We start from the raw sequence: 25,124 nt of genomic DNA, 5'->3' as shown, positions 1-25,124 counted from the left end.
TACCTGCTTACAAATTTTTTGGGCGTGGAACTTGAAAAACCCATATGCTATATACTGTACTTAGATACTCTGTATATACTCTATGAAGTTGAACATGCAAACTATTTCCAGTCATACGTGATCGTTTCAGCCTTTTGGTCTGTCATCGGCATGGTGTAGAGAAGTCAACTTGCTTAAGGGTCAATATATTCTCTTTCTAGCGTTTCTTCAATGTCACACATTCAGGCACTGACAAAGTCGAGTGCATCGCGCCTGTTGAACAGTGCACGAACACTTCTCTTCGCATCGTAAACGTTTCTTCTGGATCTGTCAAAGCGATAAGCTATGCCCTAGATGTTTCTTGCCCATGCACAGAAACCATAAAGAGATAGATTCTTCATTCAGCACACATCATTCCATTCATTCGTATCTTTGGATCGTCAACTTGGTCAGAGAAGCCATGGAAAGATGTGTACAGAGTAAACCATTTTACACCTTTATTCGCTCAAATCATATGTATTCTTATAAAAACACCCTTTTCTATCCCGCAGACTGAAGCAAGGGTACAAGAAGGGCATTACTAAAGGTGTAATATCCACATACACATATTTTATCCAATGTCGATCATTAAGGGTGTAAAGCGAGGTGTTGAAAGAGGTGTTTACGTCCAACAAACCTTTTTACACCCTATTTAGACTGGGAATATGGTGTTAAAAATTTGTTTTAATTCGTGAAAGCAAAATTATGCTGGTTTCACAGCTCCGCTCATCACGGTAATCGCATTATAGACGATAACCTGAGTTAAAAACACACTATTTGACAGGTAACGGTGTTGGAATTTAGCTGGTATCTTTGACTCGTTGCAGGCGTACGTGTTCATTGCAAAAACACATTCCCGTCACCGTTACAAACATTTTCTTCCCCACTACACTTAACGAACGTGTCCTATAAAATTGTATTTCGGTATATGATCCATCCGATACGCCAATATAGGCTACTTCGGCACTCATGCTGTTACCAACGGGGGGTCACTGCGACAGCTTCGCGGCCGCGCCAAGTGTGTCGCCACGGTAGTATCGATTGGGGCGCCATCACTTCGCAAGACTTCTTCATCACGAAAACAAAACCCGACTTAATAGTTATACTTCTTCTACAAAAACTGGACAAAGTGCGAGCCTACGTTTGTTTGAGTAAAAAACGTTCTCTTCGATTTGGAATGTGTGTGTCACATGGTCACATTTCCTCAACCCCCAGCAAGCAATCCGAAACTTTGGGCGGGAGCATGGAGGTAAGAAACTAAGGAGATGCCCTAAGCGCCTCTCCCAATGCAAGCGAGCGTGCTGTGACCCGCGCATGGCATTGTAGTTAGTTGCCCACACACGTGACCCATAAACGTCACGGCAAGACGTCATAAAACATGGCGTCCTCCATGTCCGCGGCGTATCTTACCTGAATAGAGAGACGAGATGCGGACGAATAACTTGTTTCCGCTTTTATAACATCTTTGGAGTTGGAAGTTATCACACCCGTTGAAACACAAGATAGATCATGTCAGTGTGGAAGCAATGGATCACTAAATCGCCAGAAGACGTACGTACGTCATCGTGACATTGCCTGGCTTCTCTTCTGTTTTGCTCAACTTTTGCTGTGATTTATCACGCGGCAAATGTTGAAACAACCCATAACCTTCAAAGTATTGTGCGAATGGACTCCTTGAAGGTAAGACGTTTGCTGAAAATGAGGTTTGCTAAACTTCCAAGCCTCATCGCAGACCGCCATAACTCTGTAGCATGTGGGGATCACGTGGCCGGGCAACTAGATGGGCGTGGTATTGCCAGGAGCGACCGCTAGAGGCCCTCCGATCTTATAGCCCTCTTCTTAGTTTCTTACCTTTATGGGCGCGAGCGAGTGCGAGCTTTGAACCGTTGACCGTTGGAGTGGCAGGAGCGGAAGGTGGAAGCTGGTGCGTTAGTGTGCGCTTTGTATCAACCTGTGTTTTTGAAAGTAAGCAGCCGTGGAAATATTATGCGTTATGATGAATGTGCCTGGGTGTGTGCGTGAACTGTTGTGCGATTTTTTATTGCACAGGTGTGATAGATGCCAGTTCCAGATACACGGATATACGCCAAGCAAAAGCGCACTGGTAAGAATGAGAATACTCGTATCTTTGCGAAGGTAGTTAGGACGTGCAGAACCCGGAATTGCAGTATTCACATTTGATCGATTATTTTCAGGTCCTCTGAGGTGCAGAATACCGAAATTGCATTCCAGGAAGCGTTGTGTACGTACGGAAATCCACACTGACATGACAAGGAACCCGGCAAATATATAAAAACCGCCTGAAAGTCAAGCTTCATGATACTGGAAAGCAAGTCACAAAGCATGCCTCCTCCAGAAGAGGCTTGTTGCGAAGAAACCCTGTTTGTTAGCTGTGTAATTATACTTTACATATACACGGATATACGCCAAGCAAAAGCGCACTGGTAAGAATGAGAATACTCGTATCTTTGCGAAGGTAGTTAGGACGTGCAGAAACCGGAATTGCAGTATTCACATTTGATCGATTATTTTCAGGTCCTCTGAGGTGCAGAATACCGAAATTGCATTCCCGGAAGCGTTGTGTACGTACGGAAATCCACACTGACATGCCAAGGAACCCGGCAAATATATAAAGACCGCCTGAAAGTCAAGCTTCATGATACTGGAAAGCAAGTCACAAAGCATGGCTCCTCCAGAAGAGGCTTGTTGCGAAGAAACCCTGTTTGTTAGCTATGTAATTATACTTTACATATACACGGATACACGGATATACGCCAAGCAAAAGCGCACTGGTAAGAATGAGAATAGTCGTATCTTATCGAAGGTAGTTAGGACGTGCAGAAACCGGAATTGCAGTATTCACATTTGATCGATTATTTTCAGGTCCTCTGAGGTGCAGAATACCGAAATTGCATTCCCGGAAGCGTTGTGTACGTACGGAAATCCACACTGACATGCCAAGGAACCCGGCAAATATATAAAGACCGCCTGAAAGTCAAGCTTCATGATACTGGAAAGCAAGTCACAAAGCATGCCTCCTCCAGAAGAGGCTTGTTGCGAAGAAACCCTGTTTGTTAGCTATGTAATTATACTTTACATATACACGGATACACGGATATACGCCAAGTAAAAGCGCACTGGTAAGAATGAGAATAGTCGTATCTTATCGAAGGTAGTTAGGACGTGCAGAAACCGGAATTGCAGTATTCACATTTGATCGATTATTTTCAGGTCCTCTGAGGTGCAGAATACCGAAATTGCATTCCCGGAAGCGTTGTGTACGTACGGAAATCCACACTGACATGCCAAGGAACCCGGCAAATATATAAAAACCGCCTGAAAGTCAAGCGTCATGATACTGGAAAGCAAGTCACAAAGCATGCCTCCTCCAGAAGAGGCTTGTTGCGAAGAAACCCTGTTTGTTAGCTGTGTAATTATACTTTACATATACACGGATATACGCCAAGCAAAAGCGCACTGGTAAGAATGAGAATAGTCGTATCTTTTCGAAGGTAGTTAGGACGTGCAGAAACCGGAATTGCAGTATTCACATTTGATCGATTATTTTCAGGTCCTCTGAGGTGCAGAATACCGAAATTGCATTCCCGGAAGCGTTGTGTACGTACGGAAATCCACACTGACATGCCAAGGAACAGGGCAAATATATAAAGACCGCCAGAAAGTCAAGCTTCATGATACTGGAAAGCAACTCACAAAGTATGCCTCCTCCAGAGAGGCTTGTTGCGAAGAAACCCTGTTTGTTAGCTATGTAATTATACTTTTTTGCAACGTTTGTGCAGCGATTTTCAGAATAGTAGTGCCATCATATTTGCATATATAAGAATAAGCTTGATCAATACAGTATTTCCGTTCCAATATCTGTGTTTCTTTCTGATGTCCGCCTCGTAACCCAGTAGCATAATTAATAAAAGGCACAGAACCGCAGCTGACTGCAGAGCGCTACGCCATGTTGGATAAGCATGAAAAACAGCGATCTCAGACGAAGGAGATACCCGCCGCCCTATCCTAAATCATAGCGAATGCGCATGCGCAGGATTGGTCTTGCAAGCACTGGGGTCGTATTTGGCGCTGCTGCTGCCCGAAAGACGTCCCCATTGGAGTCTATGGGAATGCCTTCCAGTTGCTGTTACCAAGCTAACCAGGCGTGCCTGTGATGCATTGCGCTCCGGTTTAGATTGTACGTTGGAACCACGGCTAGAAGTCTGCTGTCTTCAGGGTGCCGCCTGCCATACAAGAAAGAACGTCGACCTGTATGTCTCAGCATGCTGCCGCAGGAGCTTCTATTGCACAAGCTATTTGAGAAGGAGTATCTGCCAGAAAACAATTAAATCTCAAAAGGTGTTTTCAACAGAATAATACTCCCCTTTTAAGGGAGTTTCTGTTGTTAAACGCCCATTATAAGAGTGTTTTATGAGGGAACGGTGTTTTAGAAAACACCTTTGCTTCGGGTGTAACATCAAAAAGGTGTGCTCCATGGGACAAGCCATTTACACCGAAACAGTGTAAGAATGTTTACTGTGTATCCCAGTCGAAAACACTGAAGACCAACAGTGGTGACTTTGGTCTATCCAAACACATTGTTTGCAGAGGACTACACGGGGTGTCTATGGCTTTAAAAAGAAACGAATTTCTAAAAAAACTAAGCAGAAGTCTGTCGTAATCTGTATCACACATAATCAGTATTCCCCGACGAACATACGCTGAGATTGCCGTTGGATTTGGTGACACTCAAAGATCGGCAGAGCGGACTTTTAAAGAAATGCTTGCGCATTTAATACCTAAAGCGTAACGAACCTGTATAAAATACAGGAAGGGAGTTGCCTCAGGACAGAAGCCGCCGATATTTGGAACAGACACTGTTCTTCTGCTGGGCCCAGAAGAAGAACAGTCTCTGTTCGAAATATCGGCGGCTTGGATGCCAAGATGCCGGCGGTGTGGATTCTTCTTCTGGGCCCAGAAGAAGAACAGTCTCTGTTCGAAATATCGGCGGCTTCTGTCCTGAGGCAACTCCCTTCTTACATCTCTACCGGTTCGCTGGATTTCTACCCATCTACTGTATAAGATACAGTGCCTTCCCAACTGTAGGTTCACAAGATGGGAACCGAAAAAAATGTTCCCGAAAAAAATGTCTGCGGAAGAAATGTCCCCGGAAAAAAATGTCCCCTCAAAAAATGTTCCCGTAAGAAATGTCCCCGGAAAAAATGTCCCCTGAGAAACATCCACTTTTGGCACGCATGGAATTGTTGCGAAATCCCCGGTTGAGATATTCCCAGTCTTGAAGGCCTCGGAATCAAAATAAATACTAAAATACCTAACCACTTATTAAGTGTTTTACTTGGAAGGCTTGGGTCACTTTCACTTGGATTTTGCGTAGAGAATACGCTGCAATCAATTGTCATGTTTGTTGATACAAGGTGCACACTTGGCTGGGATATTCTTATTTTGTTTCTTTCTTCTTACACTAAGAAGTATATTCTGCGTGACGTCACACTGACTGGTGTGCAATCAGAACGCTGGAATTTTGCGACTGTAGATTTTAGGCCTGATGACAGAGCTATCCTTTCAGGTTTGAGGGAATTAAGAGCGGGACGTACATTTTTCTGTACCAGCTCGCGTGAAGTAACGGTTTGGATGATCGCCTTTCACGCCGAGACTGGGAGGTGGCGCGGGTTCGAATCCCCGTACCGGCTGTGCTGTCTCACGTTTTCAATAGGTTTTCCCGCAGACTTTCCAGACGAATGTCGGCACATTTCGCCCTAAAGTCGGCCCTCGACGCATACTAACCCCCTGTCAACCTCTTTCCTGCTGTCCTCTGTCCACGCCTGTACAGTGTACACCGCGCACTTCAACAGTTGCTTCGCGGCGCTAATACGGAAAAACATTTTTTCTGCTACTTAACACAAATATAAAGTGTCACAGAAAGGCGTACGCCACCCAGTTTCAACAAATCAGGAGAGAAGATGTCATTCGGAATGGCTAAGAGGATGTCAAGTTGTTTTTTAAGAATGCGCGGATCGACGTGCAGGGTGATGTGTAAGGAAATGGGGGAGGGGAAGCAACAAAATTGACAGGCAAAAATGTATTTCAATATGTCTGGCGGTGCCACGCGTTCCGTCTCAGGAGCCCCATGGCTGTAGAGGCCGTTTTGTTGCAAGAAACAACGAAGTAAATGCCCCAAAACTGACCCTGGTCACCCACAGCGACACCCCAGGCAAAGAAATGCTATGTGTGAATAGTCATTTTAAAACGAAACTGAATACGTATAAATTAAGCGACTCGTTGTATAACCGTAACAATAACAACTACTACTACTACATGAATGATGATGGGATGAGGTGATTCATATACAGGGTGTCCCAGAAAACGTGTCATTGAATTATAATTAAAAAAAAAAACTACACCACCTAGAGTCATGCGGTCATTGGCATTTGTTCTTACTGGGTGTTTGACACCACCTCATGTGAATGTCGTGTAACGTTTAAGTTTAATTATGTAAATTGTTGCGAGCTTAAGTCGGAAATTTGCCTAGTAAAGGTCCCTTTTTTGCCCCACCAATGTGAAGAACGTGTCTAATTTAGTCAAATTAATGATAATTGACAGGGATATTCAGGAGCTATCCCATCGGAAAAAATAGCCGAGCATCATGCTCTACGGAGGTCGCACAGAATAGCGCACGATGAATTTTTCAGCGCAATCTTTGTCAGTCCGACGAAAGGAGGTTGAAAACCCAGCCCTCCCCGACATCGCAGAATGAGATAAAACAGGCACGGCTTATCACGTCCGACTTTCGCTGGGACAATGCTTTCCCTCTCCCAATTTTAGGAACTGTTACTTTTTCTATTATCACTCTGTGGGCTGGCTTCGGAACCTCCTTTCGTCGCACTGAGAGCGATTGCGCTCAAAAAGTCATCGCGCGCTATGGTCCGATGCTCCGTAAAGCATGATATTCGGCTATTTTTTCCGATGGGATAGTTCGTGAATATCACTGTGAATTATTATGAATTTGAGTGAATTCGGCACGCTCTCCATGTTGGTGGGGTAAAAAAGTGACATTTACTTGGGAAATTTTCGAGTTCAGTTCGCAAATATTTACATAATTAAACTTGGAGTACATGACATTCACATTAGGAGGTGGCAAAAACCTAATAAGAACAAATGCTCTTGACCGCATGATTCTAGGTGGCGTAGTTTTTTTATTATAATTCAATGACACGTTTTCTGGGACACCCTGTACATCGGATACATACAGGGTGTTTCAAAAAACGTGTCATTCGGACTTTATAAAAAAACTGGGCGACTGAAAAATACGAGGTAAACGGCACTTGTGTGGCAACTGAATTTGCCATCTTGCAAAAATATTTTCATTTGATTTTAATTAAAATAAATTGAATTTCTTTAATTGAACTCCAAAATTTCCCAAGTCAACATAACTTTTTTTTACAGAATTAGAGAGCCCGTAGCGAACTTAGTCAGATCCACCAAGAAATCCGCTCGATATTGCAAATGGAACTGACCAAAAAAAGACCCGAAATTGAGGCTTCAAAGTTTCGGGTATTCAACGGCGCAAGAAATCAAACGCAAAGATTCGTGGAGAGGAGGACTTGCTCCTGCCCCAATGAAAGATAGAAGGTCGAAAAAAAAAAAACAGGGCGGGAAAAAAGAGGCGGAATCATTTTTGTTTGCGGCTTATCAATGGAATGTCACCCGCCTTGTTATCGGCGCGTCCTGTGCTGCACGCCGGTCCGGCGATAAACTGTTCTAGCTTCATGGGGGCAGGAACATGTCCTGCCCTCCGCGCATCTTTGCGACTGATTTGGTGCGCTGTTGAATACCCGAAACTCTGAAGCCTCAACTTCGCGACTTTTTTTGGGCAGTTCCCTTTGCAATATCGAGCGGATTTCTTGGTGGTTCTGATAAATTTCGCTACGGGCTCTCTAATTCTGTAAAAAAAACATGAGGTTGACTTGGGAAACTTTGAAGTTGAATTAAAGAAACTCAATTTATTTTAATTAAAATCAAATGAACACATTTTTGCAAGATGGCAAATTCAGTTGCCACACAAGTGCCGTTTACCCCGTATTTTTCCGTCGCCTCGTTTTTTTATAAAATCCGAATGACACTCTTTTTGAAACACCCTGTATGCAGCATATGTTGGAATATAAACATGCACGTTATGTATGCGTAAGCACATAGCTGATATATTGCTCACTCTGTTTTATGCCCTCCATGTGCCGGCCTTACTTGTGCAACTTCGGGACTATTCAAATATATTCGATTTAGAAGAAACATCAATTCGATTCGGAACTCGAACATTGAATTCCATATTTGATTCGGAAATGGAATATGATATACGATTACTCGCTTCGGCTTTCCAAAAATCCAAATATTCACACCGTCCTAGTAAAAAGTCTACGTCCGACGTCCACGTGTACCAAAAAATAATGTTACTCAGGGGACATTTTTTCCGGGGACATTTCTTCCTGGACCCTCACAAGATAGTTGCATTTTCTACTTTTCGAAGCGACAACTTTGGTCGCAATAATTCGAAGTTCAAAATTAAGACACATCTGAGAACCACTACGCACAGAAGAGAAGCAGAGAGTTTCATCCTACCTATAATATCCTTGGCAAAGGCTGCGAAGATCGGGGCGTAGCGTTGACAGTGGCCGCACCAGGACTTGTAATAATTGATCACCCATATGTGGTCTTTCCCTGTCAATACATCGTAAAAATCTGACGAAGTTACCTCCTCAATATTCACCGAGTCATTGTAAAGGCTTCCATTTGTTATCTGCACCGAGAAATCGCACATGAACAACACCAACAACGCGATCCTGCGCGCAAGCGAGAGAACTGATTGCTGACGCGCCATTCCGACACGTATTCCCGGTTAAACGACGAACAGCTGAGGCTGTCGAAAGCAGCGGTATAGTGGCTGGAAGGGATAGTATACGATGGGCGTCGCATGTGTGCTATGAGAGGGAGACGCACGATAGGCAATGAAAATCTTGAGCTTCACTCGCCACCTGGCGCAAGGTCATTAGCCGCAGCAGAAGACGCGCTCCGTTGTTGGCATCTGTAGCGGATCTGTCCAATAGGCGATACTGTTTTGGTACTTCGAGGTGTGTTGTGTGTCCTCTGTGTGGCTTCAGGTAGCTACATGATGTTCTGCGTGTTCCTCGGTCTCGGGTTATTTTTCGTCATATTGCATCGAATGTGCTCATCAGTGACGGTAAAATTCACCATATTCCAAGCTTGAAATTTAGCGAAAATTCGTTGTGACGTTTGCTAAAAAAAGCAAAGCAAAGGCATTAAACTTCAAACGATCACACCGATGCACTCTTTCACGAAGCTGTAAATAACACTAAGGTTTCCCAGAGAAAGCGACAAAAACATTGAAAGCATCGAACGCGCGATTTGGGTTGTCTTGCCCAGTGAATGTCTTGTGCATGAAGTACCAGAGGAATGGAACATATATAAAACAGCCAGAAAGCGGGCAAGCTGGTGGTGACCAGTAAGAATGCGCAGCAAAGGAACAACAATTTGTCTAAAAAACAGCTGGAGTCTGCCTTTTGTTTTTGCCGGTTGTACGCACCGGCATTTAGTAAATTATAGAATGAGTAACATATCTCAATATGAGCAGCATGAATTAACATCCTTACGCGTAGAATGTGTTTTGTGTCAGAGAGCCGGTAAAGCTTCAGGTGAATATATTGATGCGAGGTAACACACTTTGCTTGCTATACTTAAATAAATGCTACTAGCAATAACCAAACTTTGTGCAAGTGAACACGCAAATCATACGAAGTTACGGCTCATAAGGCGGAACAACGGGCACGTCTTCCGATCTCCAGGTGGTGGTGGTGGTGCTGATGAAAGGGCTCGGCGTTGTCGACCTCACAGATGTGGGCAACGTCACGACCGACGCCCTGAGGAATGTACGTCCGGGGCCGACTTCTAAGGGAACTGTGCCGACAGATGTCTGAAAGCGTCTGAGGAGTTCGAACACGGGTACCTCCCAGTCTCGACGTGACATGGCCAGCACGCTAATCACTGAGCCACGCGAGCTGGTGCTTCTGATCTCTAGAGAGGCCAGGCCCCATAGAGCCTCGGGTAAGGGTGTGCGGCCGGGTTCCCCTACAATAGACGGTTTCACAAAGATGCGCGCGACTCCAAGCGCGCGGCACAAAGCAGCATGAGAACTTTGAGCGACTCTGACCCCGGCTGACGCTGCTGCTGGGCACACCGGAATGTTTTGCTGTTCTTCTAACTCCGGCGCTGGCCGTGTCGTAATGCTCGAAGTCTCTACAAGTTCCCATGAGGCCTTGCGTGCGGTGCTGGCAAGCTTACGCTAGTCCCATCCTACGGTTGACAATACGGGGTCTATTTAGTGAACCTGGTTTCGAGATAATAACATTTTACAGAACAGTGCCTGCGCACTGCTGATGTTGGCCCGATAAGGCCGAAACAGCTGTAGCTGTAACCCTTGTAGCTGCGTTCATTCATGTTCTCCGGGGAGGGAGACGAATCAGTATGCGCCTGCTCTTCGTTTTGAGGGCGAGAGCAATACTGTTTTTGAAGCGTGATGTGTGCATGCATTGCGCTTGTCCCATCCTGCAGTTTGCACGACAAACGGGTTACACTTTAGCGTGTTACGTTTCAGCGAAAGGAAGGCTGGTTTTATCGAACTACGTTTTAGAGATAGAACACTATCTCCTGCGGACGTCCGAAATAGATCCCAACGTCCACGTCCCGAAATGGATGGTGGACATCTCTGGGAGCTACATGCATGGACGTCTCTAGCCGCACATCCGCAAGATGTACCGTGACGGCCGCTTGAAGAATTGTCCGAATAGGGTCTCTGACGGGATGTTACATGGAGCAGTATCGCAGGAGAGAGAGAAACATGACAATGTGAAGTGTGTCGCGACATGAAGGTGTGTTGCGGCGTTGGTTCAACTTCGATGAACGAACTGAATGCCTCAAACCAAAAGTAGCAAGAAACAGACGTTATCGTCATAGTGAGTTAATACGGCAAGGCGTATTTGTGGGAAGTTCAAACCGTGGCCACCCGGAGGTGTGGGGGACGTCTGTCGGCAAAATTATCTGTGTCCCAGAGAGATCCGAGTTTCCGGGAACGGACATCCCCAGGAACACCACGGGAAGTTCTCTTCCGTTTGGGTATATGGGGCATGTCTTAGAGAACAACGTTCTCGCAAATGAAGTTTTGGTTTCGGTTCCAACACCGAACCAGCAGTCACTGGTCGACACTACACAGTAAACTTTTTACACTTTTTTGGTGTAAAGGCTTGTCCCATGGCGCACACCCTTTTGGTGTTGCCTTTACACTCAAATGATGGGTGTTTTCTAATACACCCTTTAGTTAAGTGTATTCCTAAGAAAACACTGTTCTAACGGGTGTTTGAAAACAAAAATACCCTTAAAATTGGAGTATTCTATTGAAAACACCTTTTATGATGGAATTATTTGCTAGCAAATATTCCCTTGCAAATAGTGTAATAGGGACTTCCGCGGCAGCATACCGACACCACTGGCCGAGACACACACTTCGAGGTTCTTGCAAGCAGCACCGCGAACACGGTAGACCTCCAGCCGTGGTTCCATCGTAGAACCCAAACCGGAGTGCAGTGCGTCGCAGGCACGCCTCGTTAGCTTGTTAACGCTGTGGGACTAACCTGAGTGCAAAGGCATAAAGAGACCTAGGGCACCTTACGTAGCCTACATTGGCGTGCCGGATGTATCATATACTGAAATAAAATTTCTTGGGGCACGTTCGTTTCATGTGGTGGGGAGGGAAACGCTTGTAGCGGTGGCGGGAATGTGTTTTTGCAATTAACACCTACGCTTGCAACGAGTCAAAGATATAAGCTACATTTCTAACATCCCTCCCTGTCAAGTACTGTTTTTAACTCAGGTTATCGTCTATAATGTGACTACTTGCTGAGCGGAGCTGTGAAACCAGCATAATTTCCCAAGCAGCACGCCAATATTGGTCCAATATTGGACCCATATGGGCTGCCAAGATTGCCAATATTGGACCAATATGCGGAGTGCAACCAGGCTCCATATTGTACCAATATGGGCTGCCCATATTGGCAAGCCCATTTTGCGCCAATATTGCGAATATTTCTGTGATAAAACCAACGGAGAGTCCGTGTAATAATAAAGCATTATCCTGTATAATATTCACCACTGATTATACTTTTCTCTGATTTTTGCTGTTTATTTCTGTGGATTAATTGATCCACGTTGCACATAATTGAAAAAAAACGAAAAAAAACACGGCATTGCCCAAAAAAACGAAGAGCGGGTGCTACGCCCACCTCACTGAAGACACAAGCAGTCCCACGAAACTGCCAATGCCGAAGATCCCTCAGAAGCCTTCATTGTGATCGCAAAATTGTATGAACTAAAAATTTCTAACCCGCTCCCAGACTACAAAAGAGCGAACCACTTTCGTGGCGGTGACGGGCATACGCCAGAGCAATTCACACTGCTTGCAGCAACTTGAAAACCCCTATTTTTACAGAAGAGCCATCCCTTCCTATCAAACATTGTTTTTTACTTGACCTGCCGCAATTTCGTTATCATAACAGCAACCACCGACATTTTAGCCCTATGAAACATTCGTTCGAGCTGTCGCGCATGCGCATTAGCTGTAGGACGCGTGATTTTGCTCAAACAACCCACAGCTTTTTGAGAGACACCTTTTAGAGAAAAATCTGCCACCGAAGTGGGCCATTTGTTGCTGTAAGTAATTGGTTTCGGACATAATTATATAAGGACATAATTCATTGGTGGATAACAGCTGTGAAGAGCGTCCTTTTGCGCTTCACTGCGACCAGCCACGACAAAAACATGTAAACCGAATCCAATTAATTACTGCAACAAATGACCCGCTTCGGTGGCAGATTTTTCTCTAAAAGGTGCCCATTGAAGGTCTCAAAAGGGGTAGTACCCATTTTAATGCCGATAGCGCCCTGCTTTGGAAGTTATGTTTTTTTTACGAAACTCATCTGAATTTTTATTTAAATAATGAGCGCCTCCCACTCATTCACACGGTGCGCAGCTTGCAGGTGGTATCGGACAGATACTTGTAAAAAAAGAAAGTTCGTCGATTGGTGCACCTGTTCGCGAATTATTTAGCACGAGAATTTAACTGAAACACCCGGTATAAATAATAAATAAATATCGAAACCAGTCAAAAGTGCACTTGGCTGGCTTCATAACAATCGAAAATGTGTGAATCGGTTGGGGAACTTTGTGGATTTCAATCGCTTTATACTCCGAATGACTACTTTCGGCACTCAGCCGTCAATAAGGCATACGACTATATGCAAAAGCATGCAGTTCAGCGTTAATACAATTCTTCGTGCGCACCACACTTCCGTGTGTTTCCTTTTATCCCTTTTACAGCAGCATTCCATAGGTTGCACCTGCAGCAAAGGGATGCAGAAGTCTCATTACCTGAATCGGACAAAGCGACAGGGTCCAAGCTAGTTGGAAGTCTGTGGCTGAAGTGAGAATGCACATCACAACATCACTCAACATAGCACGAACGATATGCGGTCTCAGTACGGTGGTAGTTGTGGTGCTTGTGATAGGGCTCGCCGCTGTCGGCCTCACAGAGGTGGGCAACGTCACGACTGACGCCCTGGGGGATGTGCGTCCTGGGCCGACTTCTGAGGGAACTGTGCCGACATATGTCTGAAACGTGTGAGGAAGACCCAGGAAAAACCCCAGACAGCACAGCCGGCACCGGGATCATTGACATAAACGAACATAAAGATAATATAGTAGGATCCTAGCGAACGGAGTTCGCGCACCTCCTATAGGCTTCTCCTGATAAAACCCGTGCGCTGCCAAACTTTTGGCATGGACAATGTTATCCGACGAGTTTTCCTCGCCTAAATACGGCGGAACTTTCCCGTCTGTCGGCCACATTGGGATGTCACGTGGCATGAGAGCAGCCGCTGCCCGGAAAACCGAGCGATGTTGTAAGAATCACAAGTGTGGGTTGGTCTTGGCAAATTTTAAGGCAAACAGCGTACTTTTTAGCGTTCACGGAAACGTTACTCTGGGCTTAAGAGACTGATATCGCATCGAGAGATGCCGCGGATCATATTTTTGCGGGATACGGGCGCCGCAAACGTTGCTATGTACGTCGGACGTGAAGGAGGAATCGTCCATGTCGAGGTTAGAAAAAGTCTATTATCTCACGTGGGTACTACAGGGCACTGAGAGCTTGAATACAGAGAATGGACGGAACATGCCGTGCAACCCGTGCGTGTTTCTCGCCGTGGCCACAGATCATGTTACGATGCTACGATGCTAGATCATGTTACGATGCTAGCTGGAATGCGGATCTTCATTGTAAACTGAGGCGTAATCCGAAGTTGACGTGATGTACGAGGAAACCACACTGTGCAAGACGGGAACTGGATAAAGGTGACCAAAATTTCTCTAATATATTGCACATCTACCCACATGTACTGCAAATAGGCTATCTGGAACATTGCACGACACAAAATTTAGGAAATACCAGTAGAGTATCAAAATACAAAGGAAGGAACTCAGAGCCTGTGTATCAATAAAACAGCATAAATACAAATCAGATATACAGGGGGTTTGCTCTAACGTGTCTAGAAATTATATTTAAAGCGAGCGATAAAAATAGCAAGTAGCACTTTTCTGCTACTTGAGTAAGAAAAAAGTACTGCTTCACCAGTAGCATTTGATTCTTAGTCAAGTAGCTGAAAAGCAGCGCTCGTTTCTCTTTTATCGCTCGCTTTAAATGAAAGTTCTGGACACGTTAGAGCAAACACACTGTGTACATAAATATGTTAAGGTAACCACTCGTCCCATCAGAAAACTGCCTCACAATGTAACTTGTGAGGCATTCAAAACAGTGTAGCATCGTATCAACATGGAAATACCAAAACATAGAATATTCAGAAGCACAGAATAAAATACGGAATACATAGAATAAGCATAGAATATTTACAAGCATGTGCATCTTAGGAATACAGCTTATACATAAGTGCGCGCCATCTGTGTACGCAAGTGAGGACCCGTTTGCATGGATCCGTTTTCAGCCCCCTTTGTCCTGTTCTGTCTTAGGTATCCTTCCACAGTTTCCCAACGGTGAAAGCACTGCAAGACAAGTGGGTCGTCGCTATAAAGAGGAAGCCTCCCTACAATACTGTGAAAGCTAAAGTCTGCTCTTTGCATTTCAAGGAAAGTGACTTTGTGAAGAATATCCAAGTGGACGAAGAATGCTATACAGCAATGCTGTGCCAAGTGTTTTCAAATTCAAAAAAGTGACAAAAGAACGGAAAGCCCCGAAAGAACGAAGGGCACTCACGCCAAAGTCTGCTTGGCCAAATGTTCAGAACATTCAAGACAGACGTCCAGCCGAATGCCGTGATTTTGCCACAACTGAAGAGCAGTGTGAAACTAGTGAAAATGATACGATACTAACAGCCGTGCCCGAAACACAGTCACCTTCCAAAACAGAAGAAGAGATGAGGATGCAGAAAAAAGAGGAATTGACAGAGAGTCTCCAGAAATCCTTGCAAGTGGCAAATGCAGAAATAGCCCGATTATAAAGGGAGCTCCTGCTACTGAAGGAAAAACACAGGAAGCTGGAGGAGAAACACCTTCCATTTTCTGTTGAACGTTTCAAGAGCTCCGACGACGATATCCAATTTTATACTGGCCTCCCTTCCCATGCCATGTTCAAAAACTTTCTTACATATCTCGACCCGGGTGAGCGTGGTCGCAACATCCAATATAGCGACAGCATTTCATCTCTTGGAAGGCCTCATGCACTTTCGATGGACAATGAGCTGTTCCTGACCCTAGTCAGACTACGGGTTGGCTTGTTCCAGCAGGACATAGCACACAGGTTTAGTGTCACCCAAGCAGCGATAAGTAGGATACTTTCAGCGTGGATCAATCATCTGTATCTAAAGCTCACTGCACTCCCACAGTGGCCATCTCGCGAAATCATTCAGAAAAACATGCCAGTGGCATTCAAAGAAGAGTTTCCAAGCACAAGGGTGATAATAGATGCAACAGAAATAAAATGCCAAGTGCCCAGCTCATTTGTGTTACAATCGGAGACATACTCGTCAAACACCTTGAAGTCTCTTACTGGAGTGTCACCGGATGGCTACCTGACATTTGTGTCTTCCCTCTACACCGGAAGCATCTCCGACAAGGAACTAGTGAAGAAAAGTGGACTTTCATCACTAAAATTTTAAGAAGGAGACTTTATCATGGCTGATAAAGGGTTTAGAATACAGGATCTCCTCAATTCCCTGAAAATTGGACTCAACATTCCACCGTTCACAACGCAGGGCAAGCTAACAAAGGAAGAGGTTCAGGAGACGCAGAAAATCGCTTCCTTGAGGATACACGTGGAACGCAGGATCCAGCGAATAAAGACCTATCATATATTTGACAGTGGAGTGCCCATCACGCTTTGTCCCCTTATGAATCAAATGTGGACTGTATGTGCATTATTAAGCAGCTACCAAAGCCCCATTATGAAAACTTACGACTAGTGGTAGCCAGAGGAGTTCCGTCTGTGAACGTTCCTTTGTGTTTACTGTGATATTTTTCATTGACAGTGACGACTGTCAGAGGTACCTGAATGTTCCTTACTGTTGCTGTGATATTTTTGTTGTAATGTAGACGAAGTGTTGTACATAAGAAGGTGGGAAAGTTGCAAAAAGAAAAGATAATGATTGTGCAGTGCAATGTATAATCTGTAGCATACCTACAATAATAAATCAGACTCTGCATTGTTAAAGTGTCGTTTCCATTTGATGCAAGAGACACTGAAAGGGGCGTATCTGACAGCGATACAAAAAAATTGTTGAGAATCCTGATTCTCACTCATACAATGAAAGTACAGTCGCATTTTGACAAGGTTATGATGATGCTTCAAGGTAAGGCAGAGCACTGTCAAAATAGAACCTAGTCAGTACCTTTATCATCTCATCAGAAAATGAGGGGCAGAAGTCAACTTTAACAACAATGATCTACGATGGTGAATACACCACACAATGGCCTCCTGAGCAAAACATCTGGCCCATCATTTGATAATAGTATTCATGGTGCTCTTTTAGATATGGCTTGCCATCCCTCACTTCAATGCGAAAGTCCTTATCTTGAAGTACATCTTCTAATGATGTTGCCCTTTTTGACCATGGGCACTTCACCTCCAACACACCGTGAGCTGGGGTCTACTCGGGATCGTACACAATCCGATCAAGCGTTGAGCACAGCCAGGGAAAGTCCGGTCGGACCGTGAAACCACATGCAAAGACGTGGACGTGATGGCGGATGTGACGAAGTACTTCGATGTACCTCAGGACAGCAATATGCTCATTAGAGGTACCATAACGCACAGACGCTACACTGAACTGCTTTGGGCGAAGTAAGTTTCGCAATGCCACCTCTGTCCATGGCTTCTGGCGCTTCCACACGTGACCAAATCTGGAAGATGACAGGCGATTCCTTCTTTCCTTCTCCCACAGTGTGCTCCTGGCTTGTTTTCTGGTGTCCTGTTCAAGTTGTCGGGCATTGGCAGCTGATATCCGTGTCTCCTGCAACAAGGATCGCTCTTAAAAGGAAGCATGTACAGAAGCACAGTTTCAGAGTTGCCACAAAAATAATTGCATGGGATGTTTATACAAGCATGCTTTGAAACACCTGCTGAAAAATTCAAAACAGAGAGCTTCGGCTTTATTATAGAGGTTGCACAAGGCTTTGCGGAAAAGACAAATAAACGTACCATGAGCACAGAAGCATTGCTATTCGCTGGCAAAGACCATTCCGGACAATCTTGAAACAAGGTGAATCCGTGAGCACTGCAGGTGGATATGTCCTGGCCTTGACTCAGAGCGACGAAACTTTTGAAGTCAAAAGGTGAACAGCTGAGCTGCACAGCCATCACGGAGTTCTCAAGAGCTGGGCCATATTTGGTGTCCACATACGTAGAATGTGCAGCACTTTCAAGTGTGTCACTGAGTGTACCTCCTACCCTGCCCTTTACGCTCTCAGCAAATTTGAGTACGGAACTTTTCTCGTCTACCGTCTCTTCCTTCTTTCGGACGTCGCTCAGCTTGCAGTGGAGAGGTTCTTCAGGACGGTCTTCTCCAAGCCTCCTCCAGTTCACCTTCATGACGTTCTCAGGTGCAAGTACTGCTCTTCGTCGTCCCCACTGCTGAGGGAGCTCAGTACAAGCAAGCTCGTCTGGGCTATGCTTGTAGCCAAGAGCTAGAAGTCTTGCCACTGTCTTCGACACTGCGACAGTATGACTACAATGCCCAGAAGAGCCTGCTGTGCAAGAGCATGCAGAGCTCTCCACCCATGGTGCCTCGGACAAGGCCACGGTAACTCTGTATGGAGTGCCAGTCTTCTTTTGGCTCCTGAAGCATCCAGCCGTAATCTGATGAAGCCTCCTCCCCGACCTGCGTTTAGAACTCTATAATCGAAGAAGCCTGAGTTTGGGCAGATAGAAAACAAATACACAAGAACGGGACTCACAGCCATTTATGCTATCCTATCTGCATTTAGAACATTATCGTTGTTTACTTGCTTGCCATCAAGACAAAGAGCATTACGTCGTATGTGCGCCACTGAGTAGTCATAACCAAATGCCGCCGATGTCATGTTAGCAGCGTTCCACGCATGTTGACACTCCGTTCGACTATGGGTACTATACACCAGTGAAAGTTGTCAAACGTCTTGATTTTAAGCGCCGGCGAGCGCTTCGGTACGACGGGCGAGCACGGGACTCCAAAGTTTATATCAATACAGACGCTCTGCTGCAAAATGAAGGCAAGTGATTGGTACTCACTGGTCGAGAAACGATCGCGTTTTCATAGTACGTGGTTCAACGAAAGACTCAGTCATAAAGTTGTAACTTCATCGACTGTGTTGTCTGTCCAGAGTAAAACACATTCACAAAGTTGTCGTCAAAGTACGGCAACCTTATCAGCTCCGTTGTCCATTCTTCTTGCCGGTCTGACATCGTAGAGAACCTCTGCTACCTACACTTTCAAGACGTGAAGTTTTTCTAATACAGGAGACACGGAAACCGTAGTATAAACAGCACAGAGTAAACCTAGAACGGCGGAGTCAATACTCAAACATGGCGCCCGAGACAGGAGGCGGCACGAGATGGCAGCACTTATGAATGAGCTGTATAAAGGCAGCCTTCCCGTAGCAGGTAAGGTACAATCTGTGATGTGCCGCCACGGGCTCTTCCAGCATCTGAACGCTTTCGGCATTTATCACACGCTACGGCGTCATCTGAAGCAACCCTATCAGCGACAACAAGCATTTATAGTGCTCTGATAGGGTGTTGTCAGCTAAGCGTGACAGTATTAGTGGTAGGTGCCCGATCGAAATGAAACTCTGTTGTGCGGATGCGATTATCTGGAGGTCATTTTGAACGCCTCGTGGGTACTCGGTCTTGGCAATATTTCTATGGAATTGGAATGCTGAAAGGGCATCGTTAAGCTCGTTACGTGAGAACAGGCGTTTTTTCTTGTTGCACCATTCAAGGTACATCTGACCTCTTTCAATCCCCTCCAGGAACACATTCATAGGATCGTAGAGAAGATCCTTAGTCAACGTAAAATATAAGACAGCCTTTTTAGCACTGATGGCCCATTAATTCCGAAATTTTTAGACAGTGCCTGCGTCCCCGCTTCAGTCTGCGCTTTTTCGAACTGATCCACTTGACTAATGATCTCGTCTTCTGTCCTCAACAAGCACTGTGTGTGATAGTACATGTCAGGAAACTTGGAACTTGGTGTATTACAAGTTCGACAGCCTCTAAGTACCTTCGTGCTAAATGACTGTTGAAGCCTGCAGGTGCATTGCAATCCAGGGCATCCCCAACAAATACGAGAACGCAAGCAAAGAAGCGTTCCTTGCCATCAGCGGTGTCAAACTCAGTCCCTTTATCAGAGAGGTCTACAAGAGCAGCTTTTCTTTGTCTCCACTGCTCTTTCAATGAGAACTCTGTGCAACAGCTAGCAGGTTTATGTTCTCAAGCTTAGACCGGTGCGATGGTGGAACGTTAGCAAATGTTACGTAGAACATTGTTAGCTTCCCCTTCAAACCACACTTTGAACCGGGGGCATTTGCCAACTCGATATCATCCCAATGCAATTTTCCCTGTGCTTTAAAATGAATGGGTAAGATTTGTATCTTGCTCCGCAACAAAGCTCAGACACGCAGCTGTCATCATCAGGAATATGCGTTGACTCTTAAAGCAGTTGTAGAAGAAAGGATGCCCCAGCAGAGAGGCGAGCAGCTTTTCTATTGGCATTACATATGCTTTTCGATTCCCTGAAAGCATTACTTCTTGAGGCGAAACATAGAAACCCATTTTCATAAAGCTTTTTGCGAGCGTTACTAGACTCGAAATTTGCAAAATCAACTTGTGCATCAGAGCCTGAGAGTAGGGTTCTCACTCCTTGAACAACTGTGTCAACGGCAAGCTTGGTACAGCGGTGTTGTCCTTCCAGCTGCAAGCATAGACGACACAGAATGAGGTTCTTATCAATAATTTGTGGTGGATCATACTAAAAAGGGGCATGTGCTTCCCCTACACCGTACACATGACTAACTACATCCAGAGAAACAGAGCTGAGCCCTCGGGAACTTGCAGCCTCACACGTCTTGAAATGTGCCTCGTACTGACTCAGGAAGAAAAACGTGCTTCGACAGAAGGTGCACGTCAGCCTAGAACGCCTACAGTGTAGCATTGTAACATGTTGTCTGAAATGTCTCATATATCTGGTGAAGAATCTGCAGTCCTGGAAAAGTCCATGTGATCTGGTACCAATGCAGTATCCTCTGCTGGTGACGCTGACTGCTGCTCTAGATGAGCTGCGCTTGGTCACTGTGATGGTTCAGGACGCTCGTTTACACGAACAGTTGCTGAGATCTCCAAGTCATCCGGTGGAGGTGAGCTCGGCCCGCAGAGGTCTCCCGTAGGCAGGAAACGACACACTCGTGCGACGTCGCACCGCTACTACCTTGCAGTATACGTACGCTCCATTGCTAAATCGACATGGCGACGAGTGAAATATAACAATGTACGAATCCGACTTGTTGCACACACGTATAGGAAACTGTGGACCTAACCCTTATGAAAATGCATTTTGTCTTTCTGCAGACTTCTTGTGGACTTCTTGTTTCCTGTCTTGACAGTGTGTTGACTTCGACTCCTTGTTGATCAAGTCAACAGGAATTGCTGTTGACATCATGTTGACAGTCTTTTGAAATACCTTATGTGTACCTTGTGTGGACAATGTACATAGGTGTCGTTGTTGACGCTTTGTGAACTTTCTGTGCACCTGTGTAATGAGTATTTATTTCGACCATTTTATTTTATAGATGTATTTTGTATTATTAATTACCGCATTATCGGCCAGTAATGTCCCAGAGGTCGACCTCTGGGGGTACCGAGCATTTCCTAACGGGGTGGGGGGTGGCGGTATATATGTATAGAGGCATATTTGTGAATCTATTCATTGGGAGACAGGCTGTATGGGTAATATTAGCAATTTCAGGGTGAGTTCAAAAAAAAAAAAAAAACTCCCGGGAGGTAGACAGATCAGTGTTACCGTCTTTCCACTAAACAAAGCGGTATTTGAATCTGAACTTATGATCAAATGTTGCTTAAATGACACTTTCCCACATTTTAGCTGCACACTAAAGCTCTAAATACATTTTCGTTGGCTTTGGGAAGGCGCTTCCTCGTATTATTTATATTTCAGTTTATTATGCAATATATTTCCAACTTATACGACCACATGAGGATCATGCGCATGCGACAAGTTTGCTCCACATTTTGACTCGGCGCCGCCGTGCTTCAGGCTTCACCCTCGCCCCTCTCCTCGTCACGAAGGAGTCATCGCCATTAGCATCATCGGAATGTCGTTGCAACCGTTGCAAGACGTTTGAACGGTCTCCGCGCTCGCTCGTCCATTTGTGAACAAAGGAGGCCGTGATTTTGCGTCGTATGGGGTAAGCTGTGTGATCGAAGTGTGTGATTAAGCTTCACTTGTATTCACACCATGACTGTTGGCTTTTGTTGTTTGTTGGGAGCAGCGGCTGCAGTGTTGCGTCCCGTCAGGTAGGTGTACAAGTATCAGTTCGTGGCCGGTGTTGCTTCTGCTAATTTCATTCTCGTTGTTGCAGGCCATGAAAGAAGGAAGGAGGATATGATTTTGCGTCGTAATGGGTAAGCTGTGTGATCGGAGGGTGTGATTAAGCTTCGCATGTATTCACACCATGACTGTTGTGCTGTAGGTTTTTGTTGTTTGTTCGGAGCAGCGGCTGCAGTGTTGCGTCCCGTCCGGTAAGTGTACACTTCGTGGCTGGTGTTGATTCTGCTAATTTCATTTTCCTTCTTGCAGGCTCTACTTTGTTGAACACTAAGCTGGGTGAACCAACTTTGTTGTTGCTATGACCGTATTACTCAGTTTTACTCACTTGTGTTTGAACGTTACTAATTTGCGATTGCACGCCCTATTTCAGACACATATCTCTCCAGCGCTTCAGAGACGTCGCTGGCGCCGAAATTCTAGCTGTTTCACCGTGGGTCGCCAGAAGAACAGCAGATCACTGACTGTCAATTGTGCGACGCGACACTATGTGGCACGAAGGATGTGTACGTGTGAAATACGTAACTACTGTGTGCGCGGGATGTTTTGTATGATTGTGTCGACACTGCATACCACTTTCAAGGTATGCATTTTCGGAATAAAGTAGATACATATATAATTTTGCAGTACTTCATTTCGTGTATTTTATGCGTGTTGCAAGTAAGTGAACATATGCACTCTTAAAAATGAACTTCACCGCATAGCATGCTCCTAGCCGACCATCAACTCGAATGATATCGCTATGTGACCTGATTTGTTCAAAACGGTAGGCACACGGCTTTTTTGTGATACTTACGCTGTTCATAATTGTCACAAAAATGGCGTACACCTCCCGTTTTCAGGCAGATAACGATATTCGAGATGATGATTGGCCAGGAGTGTGCTATGCGGTGAAGTTCATTTCTAAGAGAGTGGAGTCACAGGAAGTCTACAAAAAGTCTTCACATCATACGCGGGATGGTGTTACCAGAATTATGTTGACAGTACACAGAAAGAAAACAAAAAATTCCACAGCTATTCTGTAGCCAAATGTCTACAGAAAGTTGAGGGCCATAAGTCAACAAGAAGTAAACATATGATGTAAACATGAAAGCAACACAAACTCTGAAGAATGTTTGTTTTCCATGTTGACCTTGGTCTGTAGAAAGTAAACAGAAACTAAACACCCATTTTCATAAGGGAAAACAGCCACGACTGGTGGCCAGCCCAACAGCACGAAAAACATGCAATACGTCAGGACGATGACCAGAGGAATTTCAGCATGCCCATACCGTTTTAGAAATGACTGGCATATTTGATTATTTGTACATGCAAACTGCACGATTTATTTATCGAATAAGGCTATAATGATGAGGAAGTGCGTACTACTTCCGAAGCCTTGATAACCGCTGCGATCGATGATATGCGCTGCTATGATATGGGCGAACCCTGATGCGTTGTTCGTTTCCGCGGGTCTTGGCGCTGTAATATGGAGTTGGCCCATTTAGATGTCGTCACGAAGAATGCCTTTGCTTGCGCTGAGGCGCGCATGCTTACATGGTACTCTTCTTGCACTGTGCACTAGAACTTCTGCAAACATCGTACAGCTCATGGTCAACCACTGATTCGCTTAAAATTCAACATGATCGACATCGAAAATATCAGACGTTACCGCCGCCCTCAGTGCTATTCCAATGCCACTCCTACGAAAGTGAGGGTACGCTATCAGAAAACTATTGATGACACCTCCTTCCCGTCAGGGTCTGTTTGAGCAGTAAATAAAAGGAAAAGACTGGAATTGGAAGAAAGATGATTCATTAGCAAGCATTATCTGTATGAACAGGTTTTATTTTTGCAAGGCCCCAATTTCGACCGAAGTAATTTTCAAAGCGCGCGGTCTACTTTCGTCTGCCCTCCCCGCGCAACGCTGACATCGTGACGTTCCCTGCAATCCGCTGTAACTCAAACCGGAAATCGCTAACCAATCAAACCTCATCGCAAAGGCGGAATGGTTCGAGAAGAAAAGTCCATTCGCAAGAACGGTACTAAAATCTGAGTAAGGCGGATACGGTCATTCACGATGATAGCAGAGGTGGAACCCATGACCAGCCAGCCATCCAGCCGCACGACGGCGGTACGAGAGGTTTAGGGCGGATCACGCTTCCTGCCGAAATACACGAAATCAGAGAAAAACACGTTTCAGCCACCCGGCATGAGAATTGGGTTTTGGTACCAGTATGCAACTATCCAGCGCGGACAAGGGCCGCTGGCAATGTAAAGGTCCGGTCAAATGCGTTCAAACGACGGTGTCACAATCCCCGAAATCAGAAAGCGATTTTCCAAAAGAAGAGAAAAATAATCCAGATGTAGGAGCACACAAACACACACATGAAGATACGATGATGAGATGGATAGATGGATGGATGGATGGATGGATGGATGGATGAGGAGCAGCCTCTGCACATGCTGTGCATTTTCCCTTCCATGCTTCATTTTTACTTAAGTATACTAGCCGATGGGACCCCCAGAAAGAAGCAGCGCGTGTATCGCATTCGGATAACCAACCAGTTATCACGACCACAGAATTAAGAAGAAATGAACTTGCGTGAGGGTCACCATGCAACTTGTTCGCGGTGACGCGGAAAGCGCGCGATCTAGCTCCTAGCGATATGCACTGCAAGACAAACGAACCCCAGAAATTATGTATGACGAACGACAACGAACCCCATGGCAGTATTATTTACTGTTGAGAGCATCCGCTTATGAATGCAACATTGGATGAAAGTTACGCACAAGTTGAGTTGCGGGACTCCGAGTGACAGAAGACTGAAAACATGTTCCTACATACAGGGTGTCTCAGAAAACGTGTCATTGAATTATAATAAA

At 45.2% G+C, this 25,124-nt stretch overlaps 1 protein-coding gene and 2 long non-coding RNA genes across 4 annotated transcripts in view; 2 read left to right on the top strand and 1 right to left on the bottom strand.

Moving 5' to 3' along the window:
- The window catches only part of LOC135378490 (sulfhydryl oxidase 1-like), a 157,867-nt gene extending 148,851 nt beyond the window's left edge, over nt 1–9,016 (bottom strand). Inside the window, exon 1 of the mRNA XM_064611544.1 lies at nt 8,653–9,016. Within this exon, the coding sequence (XP_064467614.1) occupies nt 8,653–8,911 (259 nt within the window). The 5' untranslated portion in view covers nt 8,912–9,016. The remainder of the gene's footprint in view (nt 1–8,652) is intronic.
- Nucleotides 1,884–3,668, top strand: LOC135378493 (uncharacterized). The gene is made up of 6 exons (XR_010418416.1): nt 1,884–1,983; nt 2,068–2,122; nt 2,214–2,462; nt 2,554–2,810; nt 2,902–3,498; nt 3,590–3,668. It is a non-coding gene; the product is annotated as an uncharacterized LOC135378493 (long non-coding RNA).
- A 12,977-nt stretch (nt 9,017–21,993) lies between the features above and the next one.
- Nucleotides 21,994–22,818, top strand: LOC135366944 (uncharacterized). 2 transcript variants are annotated; one of them, XR_010414324.1, is made up of 6 exons: nt 21,994–22,119; nt 22,204–22,228; nt 22,294–22,336; nt 22,405–22,453; nt 22,512–22,538; nt 22,633–22,818. It is a non-coding gene; the product is annotated as an uncharacterized LOC135366944 (long non-coding RNA). The 2 variants fall into 2 exon arrangements; XR_010414323.1 differs by having other exon boundaries at nt 22,512–22,818.
- Nucleotides 22,819–25,124: the final 2,306 nt, after the last annotated feature.

Source organism: Ornithodoros turicata, chromosome 1, assembly GCF_037126465.1.
Source record: "Ornithodoros turicata isolate Travis chromosome 1, ASM3712646v1, whole genome shotgun sequence".
Lineage (NCBI taxonomy): Eukaryota > Metazoa > Arthropoda > Arachnida > Ixodida > Argasidae > Ornithodoros > Ornithodoros turicata.
Note: the sequence above shows the minus strand (reverse complement) of the source record. Positions and strands in the feature narration are given on the sequence as shown.